General features: G+C 41.3%; 1 protein-coding gene across 2 annotated transcripts in view; it reads right to left on the bottom strand.

The window, feature by feature from the left end:
• MON2 (MON2 homolog, regulator of endosome-to-Golgi trafficking) overlaps window positions 1-11,250 on the bottom strand; it is a 68,027-nt gene extending 56,777 nt beyond the window's left edge. For both annotated transcript variants that reach the window (XM_061348541.1, XM_061348540.1), the window contains exon 1: window positions 10,983-11,250. In XM_061348541.1, coding sequence (XP_061204525.1) covers window positions 10,983-11,093 — 111 coding nt within the window. In that variant the 5' untranslated portion in view covers window positions 11,094-11,250. The remainder of the gene's footprint in view (window positions 1-10,982) is intronic.

Below are 11,250 nucleotides of genomic sequence, written 5' to 3' on the forward strand. Positions count from 1 at the left end.
AACTCATAAATATCATATGGAGGTAGCAGGATATATGGGGTATACAATTCTGCTAGCTACTGTTCAGGATGATATAGATGCAAGCCACCCATATCAGCAGCAGAGTAGTAAGTGCATCTGGAAGGCATCAGTTCCTCAAATCTGTCTTCCAGGGACACTGTGGAAGCTCGCAAACCCACCAAAAGATACCACTATAACTAATTCCATGATCATAATGACGTTACCTGGCAGGCCAAGAACGTCCACAAGGAATAATGGTATGGCATATGCTGGAACACATAAACCATGTAATTATTCAGTGGTTTACTTCTCACAGGTGAAGACACTGCAGACTTCTACTGCAAAGCATATGGATGAGCAAGCAAGGTACCAGAAGGGTCAGGTGGGATCGTAATCCAACAGCACATCAGTTGCTCCACAGTAATCCCTATGTATTTGCCCTTACTGTTGGGTAAACATAAAAAGTTACCCTTCTTTCAGTGAAAAATAACACCACAGTTAACAACTTTTCATGAGGGAACGCTTACACAATTTCTAATCTCAAATCTCTCTTAACAGTGACCCTTTTCAGCAAGTGAGAAAACACAACCCTCTGTCATATGAGTGATTTTTTAGAAGTTTCCAAAAAGGAGATTCTTAAGGGTTTTAAAAAGGGTCAACTTGCTGATCTTCAAAGAAGCTGATATCTCACAATCAGGACCAGATGTAGCACCTCTTCTTTTTTAACCAAAAATTATATACACACATAAAGGTATTTAACGGAGCAACCAGCCATGCGCTAGTTTCTACTAAGGCCTGACCTAGTGTTAAACATGTTTTTGTATGAGCTTCTAAATGTGCCAGTATTGTTACCAGAAGTTAGTAAAAATAATAAGTATTTCCATTGCTAGTTCTTTGAATGACCATTTGTGTTTTGATTATATGCTCAGAGCAAATTGCTCTCTCCAGAGATACCAAAACCGTTGTATAGTCTGAAGCTTATACTACATGACTTTTTGACTTCTCCCTTACAAAAAGAAAAGCATTCAGGAATGCTTTCAAGAACGATGGCCTGTGTTGGTATTTACAGTACATTGTTTGCCAACCTCTTACTAAGACTGAATGAAAGTATGTCATCTGTGGTCACTTCCACATCTATTACTTAAAATAAAAAGAGCACTTTTTTTCTATTAATCATTATCTGCCTATCTAGGGTCTTTATATAAGAGATCCTCCTGTCTACAGCACAGCTTCACTTCACTGTTATTCTGGCTTGCTTTGCAAAAGCACGTTCTGGACCATTACTGTAGTACTGAACTGTTATTTGGAAAAAACAAAATCACAAAATGCTCCACGCTGAATCAACCTCATGAAAGCATTTGATTACAGTACACTTGTGTCAAAAAGCACCGTATTTGCCTTCTGTCTTCCTCTCTAGGACTACAGTCCCATCTCAGACCCTTCTCTTTTATATATGCTCATTCTACCTGTAATTTAAACTGGTGAAATGCCAGCTCTGATCTGACAGCACTGTGCCCTCACGGGGATTTATTATATTGAATGATTTAATGTACTCAGATTAGAGCTTGCTCACATTCTACTGGCTTGGAGCAAAGCCTATCAGCAGAGTCTCTGGGAGTAGAGTATAATCACCGTAAAGGCAGATACAGGCAGGAAGTACATGAATCAAGTACTTAAGTCAACTGGACACATACAAGCTCATGCACCCAAGGGCCAACATCACTGAAAGGACACACTCTGTAAGGGTAACAGTAACTTGGGAAGGTTATTGATGGGTTACTGGGGAGAGGTAAAAGCCACCCATACCTCAAGGGAGGGCAGGGAACAGCTTTTCAGGTCACTATAGGCCAGTCAGCTTCACGTCATTCATGCAGAACAAGATCATGACTAGGAACAGCCAATAGGATTTAGAATGAGCTTCAAAGACCCAACTGCCTTCACCAATAGGAGGATGGGCTGTGTGGGCAAGGAGAGAGCACTACATACTTTATACCTTTACTACAGCAGTCTTTGACACCACTTCCAGTTGCATCCTTATAACCTAATTGACATGGACATGGCTCAAAGGATCATTACAAATAGTCTGAAGTCCAACTAGTAACCAGTTACTAGTAGTGCTCTCTGGCAACAGATTCTGGGGCTAATACCATTATTAACATCTTTATTAGCAGTCTAGATAAAGGATCAGAGTCTGCAGACAAAATTTGGGGTACTGTTTAACATACATGGGGTAGGCTGTGTATTTACAGGAACCCACACAGGCTGAGAAACAGCCTGGTATGAGTCTCATGAAGTTCAGCAAAGGCCAATGCATAAATTCAGCCTCATGCACAGTACAGGCTGGGCTGGTTTTGCAGCCAGCAAAGCAGCTTTGCAGAAAACGATCCAGGGTCCTGGTAGGACAAAAGTGGACTGTCTACCAGGTAGAGAAGAAAGCGGAACTAAGCACCAGCAGTGAGCCTTTGTAACAAAGGTGGCCAACTGCATGCTGAACTGTATTGGCAAGAACACAGGCAGCGAGCTGTGCAAAGGGAGTCCATCTCTTCGGGTTTTGTGGGACTGCTGCTGGATTAACATGTCCAGAGTTAGCCTGCCCAGTGCAAGAAAGCCATTGACATGTTGGGGCAAGTCCAGTGAAGGTCCACCACGACAGCTGTTGGAGTAAAACAGATACGGAGATGCTGTAAGAGCTGCACTTGTTCAGCCGGAAGAAGACAAGATAAAGGGCTTGTTAAAGTCCACAGCTTACTACAAGGAGGCTGCAGTGAACACAAAGTAGTTTGCAATGTTCAGGTGTGTGCTCCATCCTGGATGTATGTACAAGTAGAGGAAGATAAAGGTAACAGGATAAAACTTAAACAGGGGAAGTTTAGATTAGATATAAGGAAGAGGTTTAGATTAGATATAAGGAAGAAGTTCTTCACTGTGAGGGTGGTAGAATGGGTTGCCCAAGGAAGTTGTGAAAGCTTCATGCCTGCCAGTGTTCAAGGCCGGGCTGGACAGAGCCTTGGGTGACATGGTTTAGTGCAAGGTGTCCCTGTCCATGGCAAGGGGGTTGGAAGTTGATGATCTTAAGGTTCTTTCCAACCCTAACTATTCTATGATTCTATGAAAGCAGGGAACACTGAAAGCAATAACGTTCCTTTTAAATCACCTCATGTTCTACAATTCCTGCACAAGTTTCTCACTCCAATTTTTCTTCCACAGAATCTTTGCAATAATGGTAAAATAGTATTAATTTTCCTATAAATTGAAAATCATATTTTGGTAAACCATTTTATCACAAAACTTCATACAAAACCAGCTTGTTTTCCAATTTTCAGGGGAAGAGAAACCAAAAGTGTGATTTATGTGAAGTGTCAAACAGCATGATTAACATTTTTAAAAATTAATATATTGTTTGCATCACATTTATTTAGTATATAAAGACAAGAAATGCAAGCAGTCAGTCTCTATTCACATATAAAGCAGTTTCTTCAGCTGTTCACACTTTATCTGAGACAGAAGTAAAATTGCTCTGGCTTATTCTACATCATAATGTATTTGTGCTCAATAAAGGAAATAGAGTATATTTCTGATCCTAACAACGGGCACAATACTTCTTGCTAGACTTGACTCTACCCCAGCATGGTGCCATTCTCAACTACCAGAGCTCCAAAGCTTTGAGAAAAAATAAAAGCCTTAACTGACTATTACACATTTTCTCTACCAATTCAAGATCTATGATATTGCAGGTTTTGTTTGTTGTTTTTTAAAAACACATAAACTTGCTCATTTCCAGATTTAGTGCATATAATATAGTTACCCTCATATTAAAAATACTCTTTCACTTGACAGGAGTGACTATTCCTCTGGTCCATTAATCTTCTGAAATTGTCAGTTTGCAATATCAGCAGCCAATTCAGAATCCTGAAGGTTAATCGTCAGTAATGCCAGAAGTGGCAGTGGCATATAAACTGCTTCAAGAGCTGTTGCCTCTGGAGGTACCTCACTTGACGTGAATGTGGAGATACACATAATGAAAAAACAGTATTTAATAACAGTTTTCATTTGACAATCAAAATATTACATCTCAGATGGAAAAACCATTGCATATAATCAAGAGAACACATCAAAATGAATAGAACAACTCACTACTGAACAGCCCTCATGCAGGCAGAAAGAAAAGAAAGCTAACCAAGACTTGACAGAGAAGAAACACAGTCAATTAACAACAAACTGAAGTTATATTTCTCTCTTCCAGTCAGGCAGAATCAGGCTGTACCCTGTAGTTTGTACTGTATTACATATAATGCATTTGCATTTATATAGTTTGCCAGGCACCTGGTAAAAAGAAACAACAGTCGACACTAGGCACTAGTTGGGAACTGGAGTAATCAAGAATTTCTAACTTCTGCTACAGGTTTCTTGTATAATCTTCAGGAAGCTTTACGAGGCAGATGGAGATTAAATCAGAGACTAAGATGCATCAATTTAAATATTAACACTCCTACTACAATGGCAATTTAGTCTCTTGCTGAATGTTCCTTAATTCTTAAAGCCTCTCCTTAAGCTAATTCAGCTGACTCGCTAGTAGGGGCTCAGTACAGAGGTCTAAGCTTAGGCCCCTGTAGCCAAGACAACTACATGCAGACAGTAGAAGACCCGTGTTTTTCTGGACCAGCTGCTGGAAGCCAAGGAAGAATTTATCTTAAGTGGCAAGAACACCTAATGTGTAGGTGACAGAGTGAATCAATCCCCTGGCTACAAGACCTCTGGAACAGCTATTAGGCTCTACTGACAATATTTCCATGGCAAACTGAGCCTGCACGGTCAATGAAGGGAGCTTAAAGACACTCTAAGCTGGGCACGTAAACACCACGCTGAAGGCCAACTTGAAAACTTTACAGAGACTGACATACAGAAAATTCTAGTCAATTTTTTTTCATTCATTAAACTGCAAGGTGTTACACAATGGAGAAAATTGTGTGCACAATGTGAGTAATTTTTGAATACATGACATTTCTTATCAGAGACTAAAATGATGATATGAAAGCCAGGATTTATAATAAATCTTTGAACACATTTGACTAGGTGAAGGTCCCCATGAAACATAACAGCAGACTTTCAAAAACATACTTTTTTAAAAATACTACTGTACACAGATCAATATAGAATAAAACCCACTGTAAAATGAATGGATTCCAAACACAGAGCTAGCAGACACAGCAACTGGTAAAGATCAGGAAATACCAAAGACACTGCAGGGAATATTAGGGATCGCTTGTTTCAAATTACTGGTTCAGCTACAGGCTGGCAACTGAAGAATGCTACAGAAGAATCTCCAGTCACATGCACAAAACAGATGCTTGAGTGCAAGCTGCCTAATCATGACAGTATGTATTTTACAGAGCATAGTTTCTGTATTTCAAAAGACCTTTAAAATATTAGTGAATACCCGTTAAAGCAAACTAAAAGCTCTACAGTATTTGCATCCTTCTGAACTAATGCTGTGAACACCTGAAAATCAGCCAACCTGAGAAGTTCAGTCGAGGTTAGGTTCCCCATATTCTACAGCATCAGAATTATTTAACATATTTTATTCAAAAGTAAAGCAGGATACCCAAAAACTTGGTTACTCTTACAGAAAATGGAGTACCTACAAAGGTTTGTTCTTTGCCAGACCCATTTGGCTCATCTTTTTACCACCAGAGTAGCCATGCACAGCTCTCAGAAACCACTCAAGTGTTAGTAACACATCAAGTGACTCAAATGCCAAAATCACAAGGCATTTCAGCATGTTATTTTTGTTCTTAGCCTCATCCAGTTTGTGTACTGCACAATATTCAACATATTTTCTGAAATATTACTGTTACAGAACAAACAGCTAATATTCACACTTTAACTGTTCCTTACCATTGCATTAGGAATCCTAATGATTGACAGTACGAACCAAATTACCTGATATGTATCTTTCTAACATATGCTTAAATTCTGCAATATTCTCATATTTAGTTTCACAGAACTACCCAAGGACAACAGAGATGTGCCCGAAAAGCACAAGCTTCCAAACTAATATCTGGCATTAGCCCTAAGATATGTTCAGGATCAGTATATTATTCCAAAACGAGAATGATTTAACTCAGGGCATGGAACTGATGTATGTCACTCAGTGCAGGCAGGAGGCAACTCTAAAGGAAGAGATGTATAAAAAAAAAACCTGTGTTCACACAACAGATAGCCTGTCAGAAAGGGCAAATCCCCTCTCTTGGCTCAACTAGTCCATATCAATTCTATCGTAATTAAATAATTTCAAGTTCGCTTTATGCAGAAGTCACTCAAATCTGTATTCTTTAACTTTTTTTCTTTTTAATTTTGTACAGCTACTTGCTGCAAGTAAAGTTACTTATAAAAGAAGGAAAATATAATTGCAAAATTGGATTCTACTACTTTTCCTAGACACAGGCAACTTAATTTACAATAGTTTCAAAAATATGTCTGTATGCTGAAGGCATACGCAACTCCATAAAGAGTTAAACAAAAGCAATGTGCTGCTGTTTCAAACAAAGATCTGGAAATGAAAGAGCAGAAGCTATCAAAAGCCATCCTCCAAGAGTCTGATGAAAGCACTGACCAAAGTATTCACAGCTAAACTTGTGCTGCTCTTCCAGGTTGAGAGAAGTTGAACACTACTCCTTTTCCAGCCTTACTATTCCAAATCACCGCAGCAGCAACATCCTAAACACACAGACACCTGCAACCCATTACACAACTGCGAAGCAGAGGGCATGTCGTGTCCTGCAAAAGGTATAAGCCAGGCCAAGCTGACCCTGTCATGGAACGATAAGGTCCTTGCCTGCCCAACCCCACCTGCCCTCTGACCCTCTCCTACCAGCACAAGCGTGTCTGTTACCTGTTCAAGAAGCTGGGTAACAGTTAATTCTTTTTGATGTGTTTTGGTTGGTTTGGTTTTTTTTCTTGTTTTTTTTAAACACATTTTGGTTTTATTGCTATTGAAAAGTAAAAAAAAAATAACCCAAGTCAACACAGAGACTACAAGCCTGAGACTGCTGGATTGAATCTGTGTAAAAAAGGAGTTACACACAACTGGAATTCAGGCCAAGAAGAACTATTTGGGCATACTTACTTTCCCTCTAACTCCATTATTTCTGCTAATTATAAATATTTCCTTTCTGTATTTCTAAGCCTTCTTATACAGTGAAATAATCTAGCCAAATCAGATGCAACTTACAGAACAGTATTTTCATTCAGTAATAACAAACAACAGATAGCCTATTTAGCATAATGAACTATTTTCAGGTTTGTAGTAAAACAAAATTCTTACTCCAGTTCACAAGAGAGCAACACCAGCATGTCAAACATAGAATACTGGAAGTCCAGTCACTAGCCGGTTAAAATAGTTTATAAAGCTCTATGTGAGTGACACGAAATTCAGTCCAGAGTTAGAAGCATTGCAGTGCTCTCTAGTACAGAGCAAATCTTAAAGCCGACAGCATTAAAAATGAAAAAATAAACACAATGTAGTATTGTAGGAGAATTGCCAGATTGCTTAATATAACATGAGCATGGCTGATGCCTATACCAGACTGCTTCATCCTCTGTAATTTCAAGCTCCAAAAGATACTGTTTAATTTACACTTGCCCTGAGAGCTTCTATCACATTTGTGGTTGCTGTCTATTTTTCTAACTGGAAAATAGAAATATATTGTGAAAATACACTTTTCAGCATTGTTATTATATATACATCTCCCAACATAAACAGTTTTGGCATATCACAGACTAATCATCCCTTGATCATAGCACAGAGCTTTCATGCTCAGTATACTTCTGTATTCGGTGCTGATCTGAGGAAGTATCAAACAGAAAATCCACCTAGCAACAGACAGACATGGGTCTGAAGTTTAATGCTAACTGGTATGCCCTACACTGTTAAGAAAAACAAACCTATCATGTTAGTTAATCCCCAAACATTGTCAGCAACACAATTTCAAACCCACAGATTCTTTCTGCAGCTCCCACTCTTTATTAAGTGATACCACCTAGGAAAACCCTACTTGGGTATTACTGCCACACAGAGCAAAGACAAGAGTGGACTGCTTTGGACCCAACAGTACATTCTGTTATTTCTTAGTTAAATGCTCTAACTAAGGGGAAGGAAGTTTGCCACATAATTGTGGCATAAGCTTAACACTGGGAGAAACTGAGTAATTTCAGTGTTTCTGAACAGATTATCAGAAAGTCAGCAAAAACCTCAGAATCCACTTCTGTAAGTGACTGGACTTACAAATACATGATTTCCACATAAATGTCACCTACTAAGAAAGCTTTGCAGACTCAGAAGTAAAAAAACAGAAATATGAGATGAAAGTGCTTAAAACACCAAAGTATTCCAAGTTCCTTTTCCAGTAAGGGTTTAAGATCTGACTTCCAGCTTTTAAATGAGGTCCCACAGTCTGTAGGACCCCACAGATGGGGTAAACTCCTTTTGCAAATTTTTAACAGTATTAATAGAAAAAATAAGTAAAAAAAGACAAATCATTTTAGAAATGGCTGATAATGAATAGCTGTGAGCAAAATTTTATATTACATCAGAAATTTGCAATATTATTAGTAGTTTACCTTCATAGAGTACCCATCAAATCTAACCATTACAGTCTAACAACCTACGATACAGCTCATAATTTTGGCCTAGGAGTTTTTCAATACCTCTATCACAGTATGATAAGTTTATTAAGTGACACGGAAGCATACACATCAGCTGCAAAATAACCCTGTAAGTTACAATGCCTGTAGTAGTGCTGAGGACAGTCTAGTTTTACGCTGTAAGAACAACAGTGAGATTATAAGTACCAGGAATTTGTTTTAAGAAGCCTGTGTTAAGACATGGTTTAAAAAGCTGGTGCTGTTCCAAATCAGTAAGAATAAGATGCCATTCCTTTGATCACTCTAGCCAAATCTAATCATGATCAGACCAAATGCATGTGATTAAAATACCTATTTAGCAATTGAGATCTGACAGAAAAGGGCAGCAGTTTCCTTTGAAACTAGAACAAAATAAATGGCTTCCAGAAGTGAGGAAGCAAGATCGTTTCCGCCGGCTGTATCACACATTCTACTGCAAGACTGCTCTCACCTCAGACCTCTCTTACAAAGACCACAACTCGCAGCATCCCACCCAAACTGCAGGCAACTGTGGAAAACTGCGTTAAGCTTTGTGGAAGCTATGCAAATTGCTGTTGAGATGTAAAAAGGGAACAACGCAAAAGTTGTACTTAGAGAAGAATACGACAAACATGAACAAGTATCAAGAACTGCACACAATAGTTACTCTAAGCTTCAGCATGGCAAACTTAATGAAACATTACTCAAAATACCAGCTTAAAAATTACATTGTCCACCTCCTTTGTAGATAGATGTTGAAGAAAGTAAACATTAACACAGCAGGTAACTTGTTCAGAGACCAAACTTACTCAGAGTCTCACCATAATACACAGGAGAAAGTGCAAGCAGTAGCCCTGCCTTCTGCCAAAACACACAGAGATTTCTGTTCCACTAACCACAACTTTTTCTATTTACACGTTACTACACTCAATTTCTCAGAGCTGATCACAACCTCCTCTTGTTTTTCTGTGACCACACACATTTCTCAAACACTCTGGTATTCCTCTACAACCTACAATCGTATATACCATGCCCTGCTACAGTGTGTCACTTTATGCCTTTCAAAACAAGCACAATCATTAGCTCCAATTAATCTGTTAAAGTGTATACTGCTTCACACAACATTGAATATTCTACTATTAGTTGGAACTAAAGTCACATTACATATGCAATTCCTTTCTCCCAAACTGACAAAGTCCTAACCACGTTTTCCAAGGCCCCCTTCTAGTTCTGCAGCTTAATCTGAGTTGATATATTCGTATTTCCCTTCCACTATTGCATAAAAACCCCCACGTTTTTTAAAACGGAAAGTGGCAGACTACTGGTAATGAAAGTTAAACTGTGTAAACACGTTAGAGAAACACACGGTTAAAATGGATACTTTCAATTAGAGAGAAGAACTGACTGCTCTCCAATTAAAGTAATCCAGATCATCAAGATTAATGAAGTCTCAAACTGCACACAGAGTAAAACTGAGGTTTGAAAAAGAAAACATACAGTCTTACTACAGTAAGTTTATTAATGGATTTTTCTTAGAGGAAGAGTAAAGTAACCTAAGCTGCTGTGCTTGCAAAGCTTCCTCAGTTGTCACCATACCCCTGGAAAGACACATAACCCCGAAGCCACGGGGTACGCTACCGACCGCCTGCGACACACAGAGTTAATCCCAGCATGCACAGATGTGCAACAGTGAAAAACAGGGTCCGCCGAGTCGGGAGCCACACTTCACATCGCGTGTGCCTTCGTTACACGGGTCAGAGGCAAACCTGGCGGCGCCCTCAGAGGCCCGCGGCGTTCCACCCCGGAGGGGCTGCCCCTCCACGGCCACCTGCAGCCACCACCGCCGCGCTGCCCGTCAGGCACCCTCAGGCCGCCGGGGCGCCCAGACCTCCGGCACCGAGCCCGCCGCTGGGGAGTTCCGTGGGGTGATGCCGACACAGCAGAGCCAAACTTTGCCTCTTCTCCCGGGAGAGCGCTGGGGGCGAACCGGAGCTGTTCCCACCTTACCCCTGTCAACAGATGCTCTGTCTCCCCACTCCGCGGAGTAAACTAGCCCGGCCCGAGGCCCCTACCTCGGTAACGCATTAGAGGCAACAACCCCCAGACAGACACGACGGGCGAAACCACGTCTGAGTACCGACAGCGCTCGGCAACCCGCGGCCATATAGGACAGACCTCCCCGCCAGCGGCGGAGGGCGCGGGAACTCGGGGCACGATGACAGCCTTCGCTCCGACCGAGCTCCGCGGAGAGTGAGGCCCACCCAGAGCATCGCCGCCGCTCCTCCCAGCCCGGCCCGGCTCTCCCGCAGCCCGGCCCTCACCTCCTTGACAGGGGGGAATTTTTTCCGGCACTCCAGACTGAGGCCCCGCAGGTCTCCCTGCATGTTTTCCAGCAGCTTCTTCACGGCTCCGGGGCTGCTGGTCCCGGACATGGCGCCAGCGGGCCGGCCCCAGGCCGGGCGCTGTTTCGAGCGGGCAGTAGCAGCGCTTCTCGCTCCACGGCCCCGGCCGACACGTCTGCACCCGACACCGGAACCCGTTAGCCAAGGCTCCGGCCCCTTCCCCTACCCCACGCCGCCGCCGCGGCCC

Source organism: Neopsephotus bourkii, unplaced genomic scaffold, assembly GCF_033783945.1.
Source record: "Neopsephotus bourkii isolate Nb327-2 ecotype Australia unplaced genomic scaffold, CSIRO-AGI_Nbou_v1 NB_359, whole genome shotgun sequence".
NCBI lineage: Eukaryota > Metazoa > Chordata > Aves > Psittaciformes > Psittacidae > Neopsephotus > Neopsephotus bourkii.